The 22,500-nt window shown below is 44.5% G+C and overlaps 1 protein-coding gene across 3 annotated transcripts in view; it reads right to left on the bottom strand.

Annotated features, from left to right (window-relative positions):
* Positions 1-22,500, bottom strand: part of cdh13 (cadherin 13, H-cadherin (heart)) — a 487,792-nt gene that overhangs the window by 235,185 nt on the left and 230,107 nt on the right. For all 3 annotated transcript variants that reach the window (XM_061246305.1, XM_061246306.1, XM_061246304.1), the window contains one exon: positions 6,126-6,270. In XM_061246305.1, the coding sequence (XP_061102289.1) occupies positions 6,126-6,270 (145 nt within the window). The remainder of the gene's footprint in view (positions 1-6,125; positions 6,271-22,500) is intronic.

Raw genomic sequence — 22,500 nt, 5'->3', positions numbered from 1 at the left:
GACAGGAAGGTGAGAGTAATGCAAATAACCACACATTACAACAGTGGTATGCAGAAGAGCATCTCTGAACACACAACGCATCATAACTGTAAGTGAATAGGCTACAGCAGGAGAAAACTAAACTAAACTAAAATAAGTCTAATAAAAACCTAATAAAGTGCTCACTGAGTGTATATACAGAGAAAATGGCAGAAGCTGAGTCTCACAGGATATCTTTGCACAAGCATTGCACAAGCATTGCACACCCAGCTATGTAAAAAAGACGCAACCCCTCACAGCACCACTAGGGGATGATGTCCCCATAACAGACCTGCTTTATTACAGGCTTATGAGCACCTGGGCATCTGTGCGCCTCAATTTTTCACATGGGATGTGTCTGGGCAGCAGGACTCTATATCCATGCTGGGTGGGTGCGATCAAGATGGATATTTTTATTTCAGCCTCAATCATGACACCTGAGGTGGAATGATTGCACACACACACACACACACACACACACACACACACACACCACTCACCACACACACACACACACACGCACACACCACACACATGCAAACACACACGCACACACACACACCACTCACCACACACACACACGCACACGCACACACCACACACACACACACACCACTCACCACACACACACACACACACGCACACACCACACACATGCAAACACACACGCACACACACACACCACTCACCACACACACACACGCACACGCACACACCACACACACACACACCCAAATATCATGTGACAAATTTTTATATCCGCCTCAGTCATGACTCACTGAATGAAGTGGAATGACTACACACATTATGCAGAAACCCACAGAAACCGCTCTACTTATCATCAGGGACAAAAACGTACTCTCTTTTATCAATTCATTACTATTGAGTGACATAACACCAAATGTCACCAAAAAAGAAAACCTTATACCTGTGCTTTGCTGTTCTTCAGGGTCCTTTGACAAATTTGGCAAAAACAGCAGCACTGACTCATACTCTCTCTCTCTCTCTCTCTCTCTCTCTCTCTCACTCACTCACTCTCTCTCTCTCTCTTAAACAAAGGGCATTCCACCTTTTCTCCCATCTACTGCCAAAGGGGGCGGAGCCCATTGAGGGAACCTTCATTGATGGAAAGGCGTTAACCTGATTGGAGATGGTGCTTCACTGCTGTTGTGGCACCTTCTCTTCCACTTCAAATCAGGGCCTCGCTATTCATGTCTGCAAGGCTGAAATTATGAAATGATTTGTTTCTCTCAGGCTGAAATTATGAAACTATTTGTTTCTGTAAGGCTGAAATGATCAAACTATTTGTTTCTGTAAGGCAGAAATTATGAAACTATTTGTTTCTGTCAGGCTGAAATTATGAAATTATTTGTTTCTGTCAGGCTGAAATTATGAAACTATTTGTTTCTGTAAGGCTGAAATAATTAAACCTCATCAGTGAGCTGGTCAGCACCAGGTGGCACATCCTTAGCCCCCACCTTCTCGGCACCCATACTGTGCAGGAACGCTCGAGAGAAAAACCCACGCAATGTCCCCCCAAAAGCTATCTTCCTGAACCCCCCTTAATCACCCCCTCCACTCATATTTCTTTCAAGGTTGGGTCACTGAAATAGTGTGTATGTCATAAGATGTTTCATGACAATCCAAGATTAGAACATATTCATGTTTAGTGTCATTCTGATTGTTTCAGAGTGACTAGTGCAATGGTCTAATTTCCACAGCAGTATACCTAGGGCGTGACACCTCCTGCCCTGTTCACAGGAGGGTGTGTGGTAAGGTAGCCCCAAACCACAAAGTATGATTTTTGGATTACTTCTACTTTTACAACTCTCTGTTTTGGGCTCATAAGCAGGGGAAACCAAGTGTCTGGGAGCTTCTGCAGCCAGACCCCCGTGCCCATAGAGTGTGTAGTTTCTGTTCCCAGGTATGACTTCGAGACTTTAATACTTTCTTATAGCAAATTGTTAATACTTTCATGTATTGTTTAATTGTAATATAATTGGCTAGTAACATGCCTGGAAAATAAATGATAAAAACTTGACGTGCATGGTTTCACTTACTGAACACTCACTGTTATACAGGTAATGCATGGATACCCTTGCTGAGCTGGTCTATGGAGGATGCACTTTTAAGCTTATTGTATCACGGAGTATAGCACACATTGACCTTTGCCGTTAAATCAATCCCCTCCCCATGGCAGTTCATTTATATTGAGTTATCAGATCTACCTAAAGGAGTAGCTATTCCCACAACCCCTGAAATGACGCATATCTAGCCAGCTCATGAGTCACGCACATAACAGCTGATGTGACATGTGGTGGGACCAGCAGATAACTGTTCAAGAAGCCTGTTATGGTATAGGATTCCTTAGTAATCAAGTCAAAATTATAAATGACAAATCTATCAAAGTTAGATATAACTAAACTCAAAAATAAAGTTAAATTCTTAAATTGGAGTCAGGTAGAGTGAAACATAGTAAAATATTATCAAAATGCAAATACACTATTTGAGAGGTTCTGGGTCAGCACGTACCAGATTAAAGCAGAAGCCAGAGTGTCACCACTGTCTTTGTCACTTGATATATTTATTAGCTGATCCAGTCTCCCCACTGAATAGTCCAAAACATTTAATAACCTCTTCCTAACAGCGCCTGAAGGACAAAGATGCAGATACCTTTGTCATTGGGTTGGTAGGGGGGGCTTACATGACTGATGCCCCCGGCTACAAGCCATGCGACCCATTAGGCAATTATGTCAGCGGCAAGCAGCTGTGCAGACGCTCAACGAAACGGTTCTTCGAATGTGTGGGCTGCTTCACTGTCACAGGGGAGAAAATTGTCAAATGACAGGCATTTTCATTTTAAGGCTTCTGCTGTTTTCGCAAGGAAGTTGAGAATTTCAAATTGAAAGAAGCCAAAGCGAGTTAAATAACTGGCCGTTGATGTTCTTTTCTGCCGGAAAAGATATGTAAGCTGGTTACCCTGGTTGGGTGAATGTGGCCTCTTTGATTTTGAGTACCTGTGAGAATGGGGGGGGGGGGATGATGTATGCAGCTGCTTTCTGGGGGTCTAGTGGAAAAGCCAAGAGAGAGCAAAACTGGGCAAGAGGATGGGCCCTGGCAAGAATAAAATACAATACCAGGGTCAGTGAATGCATGTGTGAGACAGAGTAAGAGTGTGTGTGTATGTGTGGGTTTGTGTCTGTGTGTTTGTGTAAGAGTATAGTATGTGTAGCATGCAGGTACGTCCATCCCTTTTTCATTTCCGCAGCTCAAGGAAAAAGTTGTATTTCACTGAATTTTAAGGGGCTCTGCTTCCTTTGTGATTTATTAGATCGCAAAAACAGGAACAAGCACAGAGAGATAGGGGTATAGTTCAAAACGACACCAGCGTACGCACCCCGCACTAACACCCAGGTCCCCACAATAATGAGATTGTCTGGAAGTTGGCTCGAGTGTGATTTCAGTGGGAACATTCTTGGTGGATTGCAGTCGTTTCTAACAGAATTAACGTTACAGTTCTGACGTTCTGCCCGTTGCCATAGTGACCACCCGGCGGGAACATTCCGGCCAAGATTTGTGTGTAAAATAACAGGATTAAAGACACTTCCTCAAGTCATGCTTGGTTACAACGCTCTTCTCTTTCCCTTGGAGAAGAATGTATGACTACCTTGCCTGTGAAAAGTCACAGAAACCTTCATCTGTAAAACGTATACTGCCGATATATATGCCCGGGCTGTAGCGTAGTGGTTAAGGCACATGACTGGCACCCGCAAGGCCGGTGGTTTGATCCCCGGTGTAGCCACAATAAGATCCGCACAGCCGTTGGGCACTTGAGCAAGGCCCTTATCCCTGCACTGCTCCAGGGGAAGATTGTCTCTGGCTTAGTCTAATCAACTGTAAGTCTCTCAGGATAAGAGCATCTGCCAAATACAATTAATGTAATATATACACTTATATAATGGAGGGAGTGAGGTCGGAATCCCAACATTGCAAAAATTGCACAGCTGACATTTTTCCACAGTGATAATTTAATGAATACTCTTTATAAACACACAAAATGGATCTTTAGGCAGAAGGCCCAGTACATAATACAACCCACTAGGTTGTGTATTTATTATTTATTGCACAATGTGCTGACATAAATGTAACATTGTGTTAGTATTTGGCCAGCTTCCTTATTCAGTTACTTGCCATTCAGCAAATGATGGTGATCTTTGAAAGGCTACTTTTTAAAGTAGTTTTATAGCCAGATACTTTATGTGAAGCTTGGGGTCAATCCCATATCAATTCAATCATTTCAGAAAATGATCGAAAATTTAATTAACTCAATTTTGCATTCATGATTTAAATTTTAGATAATTCCTGTGTAACGACCTGCATTGAAACTGTGACGTACCGTTCAGAGGACCCAAATGCAGACCAGGGAGTATGCAAAAACATTTTCTTTATTCAGTCCAATGTCGATGAAAGCAGAAGAATAATGTCAAAAAAACAAAAAAACAGATGTGCAGATTGCACAGAGTTAGGAGACATAGTGATAGCGGGAGGCAGGTGCAAACACTTTGCCGAATCAAGGCAAGTAATTAGTGATAGAATAGAGAGGCGGAGTTACAGAGCAGAATCGAAACAGGAGATAACGTTTGTATGTTAGTGACGTGATTAAATCTAAATTACCCAAAAATAGTGACTGTTAATTAATTAGTTAGACAGTTAGTGTGTTAATATAATTAGTACTGTACAATATCTATGTTAGTTGTTATTAGTAAGTTAGTGCTATCAACAACATGAACTAGCGAAAAGCAGGAAGTAAGAAAACGTGAGGCTGAGTAAGGAATCACTGAAACCCGGAAATTTCTGAAGCCCCCCCGAATAGTCCCGCACACAGACACAGAAACATCCTGACACAGACATAACAGGGGATGACAAAAGCAATGAACTGTAATGGATGATTAAACAGAATACCAGATATGAAAAATAACAAATTACAAGAAATAGCCAAATAAACTAACAGACAAACTCAGGAACATAACATAAACGTGATTAACTGAAATGACCCCAACCACACTCTGCAATAAAAACAATCTTGAAAAAAAAACCCCCCAAAAAACTGGACCATCTGGCAAGCAGATTCAGATTCCTGACACACACGTCATTACCAGCCTTCAGAAAATATGGATTCAAAGAAAAAAAAGAAAAGAAATAAAGACCCATTCCTTCTTAGCACTCAATGAATAAAAAAAGGTCAATAGCATTTATATATAATCTTTTTCAGGGAAGTGAAAGTGTTTCATCGTCGGGGGTGGAACACGTGACTCATCTCCGACGCCGTCCCCCCCGCGCCCCCACCCGACTTATTTAACGGAGGAACAGAACACCTTCCCGCTCATCAACCGGGTTGAACAGACAGGGAATCGCTCCAGCGGCACCAGCTGAAAGCGGTTCCGCATCTCCCGCGCGTTTGGCCTCCAGCCGGCAGAACTCTTTCGGGAAAGGGGCTCGTCTGGGATGGCGACTCTTCCTGAACCCTGCCTCCGCTGCTGAGCCGCCTCGGCTCCCAGCAGCCGTGCTGCCGTTCCCGGAGATTTACATCGCATTACGTTCATTTAGCAGCCGCTCTTATCCGCAGCCACTTACCGCGTAGGAGAACATAAGTGCATCCACCTGAGTTATTTGAGTGGTGGTGTGCCAGGAAGTGTTCCCACACTGTAAGAGCAGCGTCGCTAAAGCGCAAAATGTAGGTTAACTATGCCAACGCGGTGCCACGCTACAAATCATAAATATATACAGAGAAACATCCAGCGCTATAAAAAGCCTGAATTAATTACATTTGATCGGAGTGCTAGGAGGTGGGGATGGGAGAAGAGCCGTGTTTTTTTTCTCTTCAGTCAGCGCTGGAAATTTGACAGCGATTTTCTCTGTCCTGACCATCGTGGGAAGTTATTTCTAGCACTGGAGACATACTGGCTGATTATTATCAGTCCTAGAAGAACCATCAGAGGACCAGTGTGCTTTCAAAATGGCAGGTTCAACTCAACTCAAACGTCATCCTGATCGTCATCATAAGGTCAACTTTTAGGTCAGGAAATGAGAGACCGCTGTCACCTTACCTGTAGCAGAACCTTCCAGAACCTCCCCCGCGTATCGCGTCTCGCTGAAGATGGGACGGTTATCGTTCTGATCGATCACCGACACGTCCAGTTGGACTGGCCCCTCCACGGTCTTTCCGGAAGGGTCTGTGGTGGACACTTGCAGCTGTGAATGGGGCACAAAAGGAGAGGGAGAGGTAAGAGGCTATAGGTTTAGTGGTCACGGTAAGGCCATGTTCAGCTGATCCTAAATGTGAAACAGCTTTTGAGAAATTCAAAAACATGGTCAAAAACCAGTCAGGTGGCACCACAAAAGACATTCTCACACTCACACTCACACTCACACTCACACTCACACTCACACTCACACTCTCACTCTCTCTCTCTCTCTCTCTCTCTCTCTCTCACACACACACACACACACACACTGTCTTATATGGATGGTGAGTTCTCCTCCGGGGATGCACAATCATTACTGAGTCTGTGCCTTCAGTTAACATCAGCTGTGTGCAATTTCACACCTCACACACAAGGCTGGAGAGCAGAACCAGTGAGGATTACAGGTGAGGATTGCATGTGGATAGGAAGGAGGATAGGACAAGGAGATTATAAAAAGAATCAAAATGACCAGCACTCATTTATTTCTTCTATTAGTGGTAAAAGAATAAAAACTAAACACACATGCTACAATAAGCAAGGCCTTTGCTACAATCAGCCTCAGTAGTGTGTGCCTATAGGGATGGCCTAATTACAGTATTGAGAAAGGCCTTTGCTACAATCGGCCTCAGCTGTGTGTGTCTGTAGGTACTGCCCAACCTCTCCCATGGACCACAACCTAAAACTAATTACTACAAAACCTAGACTAAAAGACTAAAATCAAAATATGAAAAAACATTCAAAAGAATCAAAAACAGAAAAACTGCAAACAAAACATGGCAAAAACCACTCAGCTGACACTATAAAAACACACCAGTCTAAAAAACCACCTTCAAAACTGACTCCACAAAGTCTCTCCAAAAATCTGTTCTGACTGCAGAAACTTCCACCCTTTTTCTTTTTGTGCAGCTGAACAAGATTGATCGGCAATTAACAAAGGACAACTGATAGGCAATTAACTGGCTGCACTTGAAGGAGCCAGCCACATGCATGCAGCGGGACATAACAGTATGGCCTAATGACGGCAAAGCTACTATCTGTAAAGTCTGTGAAAGCCTGACTAGCTCCGGCAATTAGCAGAAGGTAGCAGTACGAGCACCTCCAGGGTGACATTTCCAAAACAGAGAACCACCCACATATCTGCACATCCCACTACATAAATGTTTAAAGCCCTGTACGTGCGTGGGGAACTGTACAACACTTACAAAAATGTCCTTCTATCACAGCTCGTATCCAAATTACTGTCCGAAAGGTTTTTTTTTTTCTCACGGTGAAATTTCCATGACAAACAAAGGACAGAGACTGCACTGCTAAAATGTCTGGTAGGCCAGCCTTGGGCGTACACTGACTGGGGACACGATGCAGGGAAACAGTGCTGCAGGGTGTGAAATGAAACGTGGCGGCAACTTCTATATCTATGTGCCCGCACCTGCAATCTCCATCTCCCTCCAGCCCACAGGCAGCAAGGTACTTAGAGAGGAGATCGGTAAAGTAAACTACCTTATTTTCTCCTAAATGAGGCTGAGATAGCGTACAGACTCCTGAAAATAAAGAAATAAATACATTTCAACCAATTTAAACACCAGCAGTGGTGCATTATGGGTGAAATTATATCACCCACGGTCAGCAATTATTTGGAGGCATTGTGAGGGTGGGCTGAGCCGGTGGCTTGTTTTCAGGGAGTAGTTCCAGAGCGTAACTGTCTTCTGAGACACATTGACCGACAAATTACCCCCATACAACAGCAATAAAAGGGTCGCAGTGCAATTTAAACCACCCTCCCTACACAGCACTCCCCTAACCTGACGGCAAGCTACTTTCTTACTACAGCATTTACTTAATAGAGTTTTTCTCAATGACTAAAATGGGCTTTACACTGGTTTCAGTCACTTACGTCAGCTGTAGTTTTCTATATAACTCTATTTATTTTTTTGACCTATTTTATCGATTTAATTTTTTATATCATTTGGTTATTTACTTTATTTTAAATGTTATGTCTGGGATGTCTTAAAGATCCTATATTCTTCTTCTTCCTATTATTATTAATATTATTAATATTATTATTATTAATATTATTTGTTGTTGTTGTTGAACAACTAATGATACTAATAACAATAGTAATAATAATAAATGTATATAAATAATAATATCTAAATATCTAATAATATCATAAATAATATCATATCATAAACCCAGCCTGATATACTGTCACTCCATCAGCCACAGTCACCGTGCCCTGCCTCCTTCCCCCGTCTCTCTCGGCACCTGCCAGCCTTTGTCTGTGCGTCTCCTTATTCAAGACGTCTTTGTCTCGTCTTCCCAGTGACTCCCGAGAGCTCCAGCATGCAGCCGGTGTGGGGAGCGTTATCAGGGCCGCGTGGAGCGGAGCCACCTGCCCGCACCTGCCTCACAGCTCAGCCCCTCTGAGCCCCCCCCAGCACTCCCGCTCAGCTGAGGGGCACCGTGGAGGAACGCCGCCAGGAACCTGGGAGTGGTGGGGTGAACAAACGAAAGAGCCTTCCTGGACTGCACAGACCAAAACAACCCGGCCGGAGGAGAGAAGCCCGGGACTCTAACAGCGCCTAACGTCGACCTCGCAAAGTGCCGCCGTCTCCACAGCAACCGGCCTGCGGCCTCACGGAGGCTCTGAACTTTGAGAAAAGTGAAAAGTCTGTCCACGGGGAGGTGTGATTCTCACCACTAGGGGGCAGTGCACGTCTCCAGTGGGTCTCCCGCATATTGCTGTGAGCTGAGACGCTCGCTCCTCAGATACTCAGTCCACGGCTCCCTGCCTTCTGTACCCCTCAATCTGCTTCTGCAGGTGCCGATTATCGGACAAACAAGCCAGGGGATTGGAGCGGGCGGGGCTACTCACAACAGCCCTGATTTAGCAGCCATTGGAGGATAGATAGCCAAACCCCACACACACACTTACACAGAAGAAGTACATTCAATTTAGCGTTCAGTAGCTAAGGTGCATTACCTCCTAACATGTCCGTCTTCAACAAGAGGATAGGACCATGAATTTCTTTGATCGCAATATCACGGTGCTTAGCTCTGCTTTCAACAACTTAGGGTCATGTCAGGTAATAGCATTTTTTTTTAGGATTCCTTGGGACTGAAAGGTTGTTTTTATATTCTCTTTCATTTATCTCTTTTGTGATTTAGCTCATTGCATTTTTATGTCTTTAGGTTTGGTGTTGTTAAGGCAGTTAACCTAACCTTGGATTTGAAATGTTTTATCTTTGTCTTGCCATGTTAGCGTGCAATACCACTCATATTGAGGATTCAGAGCAACTAGGGCGTTGAATATTGAAACTGCTGCTTTCAGGAAGGACATTTTTTTACTGACACAGACTTATTTCCACCCATCTCTGAATGCCCTGTGATGTGAAAAATGAAACTAACTGATTTCATATTAATACCACGCTTAACGTGATTTGATCTTCCTCGCAATTAAACTTTGATGCTCTTGTTAATCATGAAGAAATCCATTCTGGTGGAGGCTCAAGGCTATCAAAAGTCAAAAGCTGCAATGGAACTAAATGTTAAACACCACGTTTATAAGTGTTTTACATCTACTCGGATTACCGCCAAAGCCAGAACATAAACGGGCGTCGAATAAAGAGAAACAAATCTATATCCCGTAAACGCACACCGCGTCGAGTTTATCATCTTCGCCGTAGCCCCCCGTCGCCGTAACACCCGAGCAAAATAGGAACGCCTCGCCCCGTTCCGAAGCACATAAAAAGGCGTGTGTAACGGAGAGGGAAGCTTCGCGAGGTGACGGCAGGATGGCGGGTGCTTCGTGTGAGACTCCAGTTGAGACCGAGGAGGACAGAACTGCAGTAGCACACTTCAAAGAGGCCTCCTCTCACACCCCCCCCCCCCCCCCCAACCCCCTCCACATCTCCCCCCCACGCCACAGAGCAAACCTTTGATCTCAGCCTCTCACAACTCCAGCCAGAGCGTCTCCACAGAAGGCTCTCGCTCTTCCCCACATATTACCTGTTGAGTGTTTACGGTCTCGTCAAGAGCACTTACTCACGGCCTAATGTCCTCGGAATATGCAATTAAGCTCATTTGCCCTCCCGCTAATCCCTGAGAATGCACGGCTGAATGCACTTACTCGCACGCTAATCCTCCAGAATGTACAGTAACGCGCATTTCCAGGCATTCCTCCCTCAGAGTGCACTCATTGCACCTACTCGTTCACTAATCCTCTGGAAAGTGCAATCAAGTGTGCTTACTCACAGGTTATTCCCTAAGAATGGAGAGTTGGAGTGCATTTAGTGACAATCAGGCACGCTTACCCACGCTCTAATCTGTCGGAATATAATTTAAAAGGTGCTTACTCGCGTACTAAACCCTCAGTCAGTACAGTCAAGGGCAATTAATCTCATGCAAGCGCACCACTGATATTAGAGACAAGTACACTCAATCGCACACTATTCCAGGAGAATATACTACATACACAATCCATTGAACCTGCTCTCACAGCGCTTACTGAGCTACATCAACAGATGCAGGTTTGTTGTCAGATGCAAGCCTCTCAGTATTTCAGTGTCAGGGCATAATTTATTATCCATTGAAGTCCTCGCTAAGGGACAATTTCACGTTCACCAGCTTTCACTGACATATTTTTTAATTGAAGTGGGCACCTTCTGTGAGAAGCATACTCTGGATAATATTTTTGCACTCAATGCGCAACAATGTGCGAGCCACACACACACACACCCACACCTATGCACGTGCGCACACACACACGCAGACAGACCCACGCAAACATACACACACACAAACACACACACATAGACCCATACACACACCCATGCAGGCACATGCATAAACACACACACATACACACAGATCCATACACACACACCTATACTTGTGCATACATATACACACACACCTACACTTGTGCATACACACACACAGAGCCCCACACACACACACACACACACACATGGACCCATACACACACACATACACACACACAGAGCCCCACACACACATGCACACACACCCACACACCTACACACACTCTGTCAGTCCTCCTGTCTGTTCCACTCTCCCCCGTGTCCCTGTTTTGCTGCTCGTCACAACGTGAATTATGGGCCAGATTGGGAAGAAAGAAAACAAGCTTTATACAACCAGACCACGTTTGCCTGCAGCCCCTGGCACAAGCATCTATTATTCATGAACACATTATATATTATTTATTCCAACTCCGGGTATCAAAAGCAATGCATCGCTTCAAATTTCTTTAACATGTAATCATAACTACTACATACTGTACAACATTAATTATCCATTTCGCAGCGTTTCCATATTGGACCTTAGTGAACAATGTGGACAGTTATGAAACATGACAAAAACTTGTTGGTGTACACAAAACTTTCCTGCAATAATAGATTTGATAGATCTGATAGATTTGAATTTTAGCACTTTTTTACAGCTGATAATGGAAGATAATATTTATCAATCCAGTCGAATGCTAGTAGCCCCAAAGACGTTTAGGGTTAGAAATTCTGTTACCTTAATGTTCAGGAAAAATGATCAGAGACATGATCAGTGGGTTCATTTTAATGTATGCTGTGTAGCTTTTGTAATTTTACATTAATCGCTGTAAAATGAAAAGTACTTGCCCCTTCCTGATTTCCTCTATTATTACATTACACGAATGGCATTTGGCAGATGCTCTTATCCAGAGCGACGTACAACAACAAGTGCAAAGTGCATACCCATAACCACGGATAAGTGCGCTGAAAGACCCTAGTGGGGAAATATTGCATATCTGTCACATCATCTTCAGATAAAATGTAAGATTTAAGAATTTAACATTTTGTGTAAAGATGTAAAACCATTTAGTGTGACAAATATCCAATAATAGAGGAAATCCGGGAGGGGGCCAAATACATTTTCATGGCACAGTGCACACATAAGCGCACAAACTCTTGTAATAGGATCCTAACAGTAAAGCCTTTGCGCTCTGTAAGAAGACTATTTACTTCTACGATTCCATGATTTTATGATTTATGAGTGTTGAAGATGAATGTTTCTCTGATGTGCGCTGCTGCTAGATCAAAGCATGAATGGTTTGGCAGCTCCACGCATATCCCCGCACTAGCCCTGCCTACTCAACATTACCCAGCATGCTCCTGTGTTCATCATCCCATACGATGTTACCCGACATGCCCCCACCATTAAAATTCCTCACCGCCGACACGTACTCTCGAGTTCAGCACTTCTTGCACTACATTACCCAGCATGCCCCAGTTATCGGCCAGGCGTGTGCACATTGTCCAATAGCTAATCGATCAGAAACACAGATAAAAGTTTGCACTGTGAGCAAGTGAATAATGGTCACACTGGACTCGTGGGCGAAAAGGCGAGGGAGTAAGGTTCTGACAGGGTGACAGGAAGTGACAACACGCACACCTGTGCCCCCCTCGCCAGATAGATTCAAACAGACTACCGGCCAAGGTCACAGCCTCCACCCTGGAGACTTTGTGTCAGGATCAAAAAGATCGACCCCAGAACACCAGCAGGGGGCTGAGCCACCCTCCCACACATTAACCACGCTCAAAGATATGGGCAAGCACAATGATCAAATACTATCAGTCATATTTCATTGAAAGGATTTCTACACATGCACACACACACACACAATGACAAATGCATATCACTGGACAAGCAGACAACACAAATACCCTATTTAACAGAATAAAGTGTTGATTCTCATTTGGGTAACATCTGATAATTGATGCTCTTAAATATGCATGCTGTCCCTGGGGTGAGAATCAAACACAAGGCACAGGATGTGAGGTAGCAGCCCCAGCCTTCCAGGACAGCTGAGGCTAGGCTAGCCTGGCTCCATTCAGATTCTATTACGCATCTGCTCTGTTGTTTTTCCAACTGTTATTCCGCACAAATAAAAAAGCCTCGTTTCACAAGCGACACACGTCGGGGCAATCACAGCAGCCTCGGAGAAGGCAGAGAAAAGGTCCGACTTTGGGTCCCGTCGGTTACAAACAGAGCCCTCTTCATGTTTCCCTTGTTATGAAAATGAGGGGGTAGCAATTTTGGCGGCGCATCAATGGGAACATTTTCTCAAGTTGAAAATTGGTAAGTGTGTAATAGGAGCGAGTGATTTAATTTGGGGGGAAAATGACTTATTAAATGCTGAGCGGGGAGAAAATTACACACAGCACACATCGCTGCCTGTCACAGCACAAATTAGCATCCAGCCTCGTTTACACCGTGTTTATTAGAGGGTCGGGAAGCAACTTTGCCAGTTATTAAAAATTACTCAGGACTCCTTTCCTTTCTCAACAGGGGAAAATACGCAGAGGGAATAGCACCAGCTGCAACATAGCAGTCTACATCAGTAATGCAGTGTGTTTGGTCCAAACCTGGGTCGAGTACATCATTGTTTTAAATTCAAGTACTTTTCTGTGCTTGATTGATCTTCCCTGGTACAATTTGACCTGAAGTCAGTCTTTGCACTTTTTGAGAGCATTTCATAGATTCCAATACACCAGACAAGCTCAGTAAAGTGTAGAGAAGTATTTGAATACAAAACAATGACGTATTTGTCCCAAGTCTGGTTTGGCCACACTTTCAATAAAGTCATTATGTCATGTTTATGAAGGTATTATACCGTTCAGAGAGTAATTGGACAGTGGTATAATTTCTGTCCTTTTGGCTCTATAATCCAGCACATTGGATTTCAGATGAAACAATGAATATGAGAGGTTAAAGTGCAGACTGTCATCTTTATTCTGAGGATATTTACATCCATATCAGGTAATCAGTGTAGGCACAGTGCCCCTTTTTGTACATAGTCCCTCCATTTTAGGGGAGCTAAAGTAAACAGCAAAACAGTTTGCTTCTCCGCTGTTTCTGATTAGTGTGGTGTATTGAATCGCTTCCTTAGTGCTTCCAAAGCCTTCAGTATCTAGTCTTGTTTCAAAGCATTTGTTTTGTTTTGTTTTGTATTGGCATTTGTCAACATGAGGACCCTCTGTATAACCCCAGTCTCTGTATCACTGTCATTCCTCCAATGCTGAAACGCTGGCGTACTGTATGACTGTGTGTCAGCCGGTCACCAGATCAGTTTCGCTGATATACTCAGTCCTGCTGGGAGAGCTCTGAGAATCTACTGATTTCCCATGAACACTTGCAGGAGACTGACTCGTGGCACAATGCTAGCCTTAGGCAACCTTTCATGTCTGGAACACGTCCCTGTTTCCTTGAACAGGCTGTGGAAGAGAAGAGGATTTCTTTTATATCTCATCTGTGTCAAATCACAAACCCACAAGGGTTTCCTTGTAAAATAGCATGTTTTCTTCTGCTTGCTTCCACTAATGATATTCATTCCTTATGCTGGGCATCCTGTTTCGTTCTATTTCTATCTGGGATCATCAAATCTGGCCCTCAAATCCAAATCCAGCCCTGGTTTTCTTTCTGTCCAGGTAATTGACTGAACAATTGTTGCTTCTGATTGGCCAGACACCTGACTCCCAGGTAAGGGGAGGGTGTGTGAAGATCTAAGCAGTGTAAATTGCGTAAATTGTAAAATGTGGTTCCATTTTATGCCGGTTTTCTATCTATATTTTATATACTTCTGTGTTTTATAACCTGTTTGTTTGCCTGTTCATCTTGCCTTTCTGAAGTTTCTGAAACTTTATTGTGTTATCCTCTATGATTTTTAATTTATGCATGACTGATGGCTGTGCGTTTATTATGATTATAAACTAAAATAAACTAAAATAAAATTCAGCAGTTCTTAGCCCTTGAGGACCGTGATTTGACCAGCTATATATACAGCAAGCATACATGATGTGAGAATACCCTACTTGAAACAAGACAAAATTGATGGTCATTCCCCAAGATGGGATGTTTAGAATTATGAGTGTAACTGTATTAGACAAAGTATAAATTCTGTCGCTGTCCTCACAGGGACAGGGCAGAGAAAATTATTTTTGTGCGTTTCCTCTCCATGCTGCATGAAAATAAATTATCTCGTCTGATCTCTGAACATGAAAAGGTCAACAATATGAATATGAAGTCACTGCTTTCCAGCTCTCCAAAAGAAGAAGTATATTTTGGCTCTGAACTCCAGCACATATCAAACTATGAGGTTAAACTGCAGAATGTCAGCTTTGAGGGCACTTGTACATCCATAACAGATGTATTTCCCAGCAGTTTTATACGTGGGCCCTGCATTTTACAGGGGGAAAGGGCATTGGAAAAATGAGCCTAATCTGAAATTCTCAGATTTGGGGGACAGAGGAACCAAGCTCTCTGGGGGGACTCAGGGGTAACAGAAAAATAGCAGGTTTAATGAGGTAGGTCCAAAACGCAATCCAGAAACAGGCAATGGTCAAAATCCGGGCAGACAGGTACATACAGGGTAAGCAGAAGAGTGGTCAGATGACAGGCTGAATTCAAAAACAAGAAGGCAATCCACACAGATGAAGGCACAAAAAACAGAATCCAAAAACACAAAGTCATAAGCCAGGCAGAGACCAGACCAGACCAGACCAGACCAGACCAGAATACAGGGGTGAAGGCACTGGGTACAGGAGGCAAAAACTGGGGACAGGAAAATACAGGTACAGACTCAGGATACAGGGTATGACAAACTAGCGTTGAGCAAACCGGGATATATACCACAGATAACAAGAATAAACAAGAATCTGGTGTGTGAACTGGGGAACAGATAAGGAACAGGTGAAATTAATGACAAGAGACAGGAAGGAAGTACATATAAGGAGTGGGAGGCGGAAACAACAAATGGAGCACAGGTGAAACAAATGAATGAGAGTGAATGGAGCAGAAAACAGATATGGTGGTCACAGAGGGAAACAAGAGGCGAAAATGCTAGGGAGCTGCTTGAAAATCAGGAAACACAGAAGCTGACAGAAAGAAAGTAATAATATTTAGTCGTTGGTTGTAAATCTTTTGCGTTTGACGACTGCCTGAAATCTGCGACCCATAGACATCGCCAGACACTGGGTATCTTCTCTGGTGATGCTCTGCCAGGCCTGTACTGCAGCCATCTTTAGTTCCTGTGTGCTCTTGAGACACGTTGCCCTCAGTCTTGTCTTCAGCAAATGAAACATTTGTTCAATTGGATCCAAGATAAGTGTTTGACTTGGCCAGTCAAAAACATTACACTTTTTGGCCCTGAAACTCTGTGGTTGTTTTAGCAGAAGGATTGGGGTCATTGTTCTGCTACAATGTGAATCCAATGAGCGATAATACATGCACAGGCTCTGACACTACCTCCGCTGCACAGGTCAGAGGGGTGCTTTGGATCATGAGCAGTTCCCTTTTTTTTCATTTTTTCTTTGACTCTGTACTCTGGTACATGTTAATACCTGTCTCATCTGCCCATAAGACTTTGTTGCAGAACTCAGTTCTTTTCTTTTTAGCAAACTCTAACCTGTACATCATGTTTTTAAGGCTTAATAGTGGTTTGCATCTTGCAGTGAACCCTCAGGTCATGCTCTTGGTAGTCTTTGACACACCTGTGCCTACATCAAGGAGCGCTTTCTTGATCTGTTCAATCTTTCTAAATGAGTTTTGGTAATACTTTGGTTATACATTGCAGTGGTCTTCCGTGGTCTACCAGGTCATTTGTTATTGCTGAGCTCACCAGTGCATTTGATACATGGTTCCTACTTTTTAACCATGTATCAAACAGGATTGGCAGAGACACTTATTTGGCCCTCATGTTCAGAAGCAACAGCAACAGACTCAAAATGAAATGCCAAACTGCTAGAATGAACTCAAGACTGCTGGTTTTTTTTGTGTGTGAACTAATGACACAAAAACACACAGCTGGTCAAGAAACAGCTGAGCAGCCAATTGTCAAATTACTCAGACCTAATTACTTACTAATTACTTTGAGGACTGTATTTACTACATTACCATCTAAATACAGTACCCTCAAACTAAAGCTGACCATCTGCACTTTACCCTCATATCTAAATCCAATGTGGACTTTTACTGTGGCACTGTCCAAACTCTTTCAGACTGCTGTAGCAGGAGAAAGTTGGAGAAAAATGGGTTCTCGTGATTTTGTTGGTCTCAAACATTCTTGATGTTTTAGTTTTTTTTTCCCAGGGGGACAGTGATCAGGTCCAATTTACAACGTGGGGAAAGTTGTGAAGCGGAGGTAATGAAAAAAGAAGAAAGAATCGTCATAAACCTTCGCTATAACCATGTCGCTCACCACAGCTTTACTGCTGCCTTGTAAAGCGTGGCAATAACGTTCGGGGCCGGCTCCGTTCGCATTTTCCCTGCCTCCCTCCGTCCTGCTCTCTCCTCCCTCAGGAGTGTGCGCTCCGTAAAACGCCCGTCCTGCCAGCTGCAGCACTTTTCTGCGGCAGCCTTTCCATCAACGGCCAATTTAGTATAAAACAAAAATGTATGAACTGGACTGGACACCTCAGCCAATCGATCACTGAAGTCTCTTAAACCGAGGCGCTTTAGCAGTGAAATGAGCAGGAGGACACCACGGCCCTCTGGGATTCTGAGCTGCTCTGGGGCCTGTTACACCCCCCTGTGCCCCACCTGTCCTGCAGGGGGCAGTGCAGAGGGAGTACAGAGGGAGTGCAGAGGGAGTGTAGAGGGAGTGTAGAGGGAGTACAGAGGGAGTGTAGAGGGAGTACAGAGGGAGTGTAGAGGGAGTGTAGAGGGAGTACAGAGGGAGTACAGAGGGAGTGTAGAGGGAGTGTAGAGGGAGTACAGAGGGAGTGTAGAGGGAGTGTAGAGGGAGTACAGAGGGAGTGTAGAGGGAGTGTAGAGGGAGTACAGTACAAAGGGAGTACAGAGGGAGTGTAGAGGGAGTACAGAGGGAGTACAGAGGGAGTACAAAGGGAGTGTAGACGGAGTGTAGAGGGAGTGTAGAGGGAGTACAGAGGGAGTACAGAGGGAGTGCAGAGGGAGTGTAGAGGGAGTACAGAGGGAGTGTAGAGGGAGGGCAGGGGCAGTTGGTGGTCTCAGAGCGTAATTGCCAAATTCCCTATAAAACAAATTCCAGCCGCTTTAGCTCACGTTCTCATTTTGGTGCGTGCCCTTGCACACACACACACACACACACACACATACAGACATACACACATATAACCCCCCACACACACATTGTAGCACACACACCTTTTGGTTATTTTTCTCTATAAATCTCACATTCCCCTAAACACTTTTTTCTTTATTGTCATGAAAAAGCTGGTTTTGATTGGTCCTCCTCTGGAGTCCACGTCCCTTCATGTCGCGGCCCTCAAATGAGCTGGGTCCGTTACAAGCCTGCCCCGCGTTCTCATCAGGAGCGGGGAAACGCGCATCCCGTTCTCTCTCCCATTCTCTCCCCCTGCTCTCTCCCTGCTCTCTCCACCCTGCTCTCTCCCATTCTCTCTCCCTGCTCTCTCCCTGCTCTCTCCCATTCTCTCTCCCTGCTCTCTCCCTGCTCTCTCCCATTCTCTCTCCCTGCTCTCTCCACCCTGCTCTCTCCATCCTGCCCAGAGCCGCAGCCATCCAACCCTCCCGCTCAACTGGGGAGTTTTAGAGGCTGGTGACAAGAATATCCGGATTAAACAGTCTGAACGGAGCGCAATAAAGGGAGAGTCTTACAACACGCAGGACAGAAAAATAACATTATAATCCAGAAAGAATGAGAGAGAGAGAAAGGGAGAGAGAGAGAGAGAGACACAGCGGAGCAAAGCGTCTAATTAAAGTCAAAGAGTGAGTCCTTCAAGCAAGACGCGTAATCCCTCCCAATGACAACACGGATGCGACATTCTCAATCCTTCCCCAATTAAAGAGCGGAGGTCAAATGGTCACAATTACTAAATAAAGCTGAAGACAAAAGGGGGGTACAAAGCTAGAAACAGCCAAGGTGACTGACAGCTGAATGTTCAAGCTGTTCCAGGCTCACTCACAGACCGCCTCGAGGCTCTTTGAGGTGAAGAATCTCACCTCCATTTTATAATGATCTACTGCTATAACCAGCACTGCCACTTCAGCAGTTACCAGTATCACATGGCAACATGTTCAGCGTTAATTAAACTCTAATGATATTTACTTTGTATCCAGGAGGCGTAAATGTACTCTGTAAAAGTAAAATTAATTCTATCAGAGTAGATTTCACAATTAAAATAGTGCTGTGTACTGCAGAGCTGGGTGAATTACGTAATTGTTTTTAAAGCTTACTAAAACTACGCTTTTAGTAAGCTTGTCTGGTGCATTGGAAGTTAGAAACACTCTCAGAAAGTGCAAACCCCACCTTTCAGGCAAGTTCAATCGAGCACAGAAAAGTATTTGAATCCAAAACAATTACATATTTTACTGAGGTCTGGTTTGTGACCACTGTAAAGTGCAAGGTGCTATCCATTCATCTGTATCACTGATGCTTCAGACCAGAGCCTGTAGAGTAGGAGTGTGGATCCAAGGTCAGTGTTGCGCTTCACCTCTTAATGGATAAGGTATGGATAAACAGGGGAAAAACTGCTCTCAGAACTGCCACGGAGTGCTACGGCATTGGTACCCAATCTTTCACAGCCCACAAATTCTGAATGAATATATTTGACCCACCCTCTTTTTAGCAATTACACTGACGTATGTTCCCAAATGGAATTCAAAGGTATCTCACACACATCAAAATAACATTTGTACGGTTACTCACTGCTCACTGAAGGTAGTTGGCACAGCGTTTTATTTGAGTGATATGAATGTCAAAGTAAAGAGGATTATATAGAGTCATTTTTCTTTTGAGAGAAGGGATGCATTTGCAGACAGGCCAGTGAGTAGGATCAGTGCTGTCCATGGTCCTGAAACTCCACGGCTGCTAAATCATCTCATTTTGACATTTAACTCTGGAATACACAATAACTGCTGCATTCATATAAAGAGATGTTGTCCTATGGTGCAGAGAACATTACATTACATTGCAGTTATTAAGCCGATGCTTGCAGTTGATTTGACTAAGCAGGGGCCAATGTGGGTTCAGGGCCTTGCTCAAGGGCTATGGTTACACTGGGGTTTAGTCACGGCACACACACAACAGAGCTAAGTCTGCCGTGACTACCAAACTATAGCCACAGCCGGGCAATATAAGAGGTGCACTCAGTCCACTGAGCTAAACCCAAACCAGTGAACCTGACTGCAGTCTTACAGAGGGGCCTTATTCAGGAGAGGCCATTCACACACAAATGCTACCTCACATGTCTGACCTCTGCACTACAAAGAATACACACCAAGGCAGAGTTTCATTGGAGTGGGATGAATGTCAAAGTCAGCAGTATTATGTACACTCTCAGAAAACATGGATCCAAGAGGAACCCTATCTAGTTGAAGGTGTCCTTGTCTGTGAAAACGGCTGTGTGTCTGAAAGCTTTCAGAACCGATGATAGAGGGTTTAATAAATAGCTAAAAAAGGTTCCGCTATGGAGATGAGCCAAAGAGCCCTTTTCTTTCCGAGGGTGTGCAGCACTTTTTTTTGAGTGAAAGGCTACCATTACAGCCAAGCCGGCGATCAGCACAACAGCTGTGAAATCAACTCATTGTTCATACAGCTAGCTCACGCCGGCCCGGTCCACAGCAGCTAATGCGGCTAACTGACGCACACGTCGACGTTCTCCATTTCCACAGCCAAGGGAACGGCCGAAGGACAGAGCGGCAGCGTGAGCTCCCCAGAGCCTGGAGCCTGCAGACGGCCACGTTGGCCCAATGCTGCGCACCCGCGGCGAAGGGGGCCGCAGAACCGAGCCCTTAGCACGTTAGCGCTCCGCTAACTCCCCCGCCCCCTCGCGATGACCGCGTTCTCAGTCCGGTCTCCGGGTCGCTCGGCGCCCCGTCATTAAATAAGAGACGGTAATGGCGATTTAAAAGCCTCGTTAATCTTCATTGTCATCATGAATATGTATGCTTTATGGACTAAATTATTTATCTTGCCGCAAAAGAAAAAAAAAGAAAAACGTCTCGCGGATGCCGGCGTCCTCCCTCCCCGCTTCATTAATTAACGTTCCGGATTCTTCCGCCCTTCCTGTTTTCAGATCTACGAGATGAAATAAAGAGAGGGGGGGAGCCATCGATTTGAAACTTCCGTCTTTTTTATCTGCGGCGGAGTAGCCCCGCTGATGAGAAGCGATAAAGCTGTCTTTCCTAAGGAAGGAGAGATAGAGGGATGGTAATGATAAAGGTAATGTTGCATATGTTTGGCGAGATAAAAATAATCTTGAACTCAGACGTCTGAGGAAAGGCTGTGGCGATGTCTCTGAAAATGCACCGTCACCTCCACCTCCGCAGCGTTAATTCAATTCAATTTTAGAGCTTTTTACAGATGACTACGCACAAAGACGCTTTACTGAGAAACAGACGAGCAAAAGCCAGGCCCTGGACACTCAAAATAGCAGGCACATGAGGTAAAAGACTCCCTCGTGGGGAGAAAAACCCTCAAAGGGTGGTGAGAAAAAGCTCCCCAGTGGGACGCAATCCCAGGAGGAACCCGGCTATAGAGGGGGAGCCCATCCTCCGCCGGCTGGCAAGATGTAAGGCTAGATGAATATACTGTAACGGAAATGTGTTAAGAAATCCATTATAACAAATCAAATGGGTTTGACAGCTTGGTAATATATTAGCCGGAAAAGCAGGAGGTTCAGATGAGGTGAGGAATAGTAAACAGCTTGAGTGGAGATGCGTCTGTAGATCTAAGATGTGTCAATGTGTGGCGTGAACCCGGGCAGGAACAGGGAAGCGTGAGGCAAAAACGACGCCTCTTTGTTCTGGTAAAAGTGTTAATCAAGGAAAACAGTGCTTGTGAGTGTATGCTAATGACAGGCCATGGCCTCCAACTTAACCGACTCCAATTACTCATTCAGCCATATGCACTTAACTGCATAAAGCACAGAATATAAGCAACAGTTATAATTTAGACAATATTTGACTTTCCAGTATGTGCAACTCTACAGCCCTAATTCAGTAAATAATTAAACAAGCTATATAATCAAGATATGAGGCTGGATTTAACCCCTGCAGAAACAGGGCCCTCCGTGGCACTGAGTCAGAGACCACCGGCCTACATGTGCATCCGCACCCGCGATCAACCGCTAACGCTACGGTCAAACGTCGAACGTGACGGGCGGCGGCTGGCGTGGTCGCTGCCCTGCCAGCCGTGTGTTTTGGCAGCGGTTTTTGGAACAATAACAGCCGTGGCAGGGAGCAACAGAGG

Source organism: Conger conger, chromosome 6, assembly GCF_963514075.1.
Source record: "Conger conger chromosome 6, fConCon1.1, whole genome shotgun sequence".
Lineage (NCBI taxonomy): Eukaryota > Metazoa > Chordata > Actinopteri > Anguilliformes > Congridae > Conger > Conger conger.
Note: the sequence above shows the minus strand (reverse complement) of the source record. Positions and strands in the feature narration are given on the sequence as shown.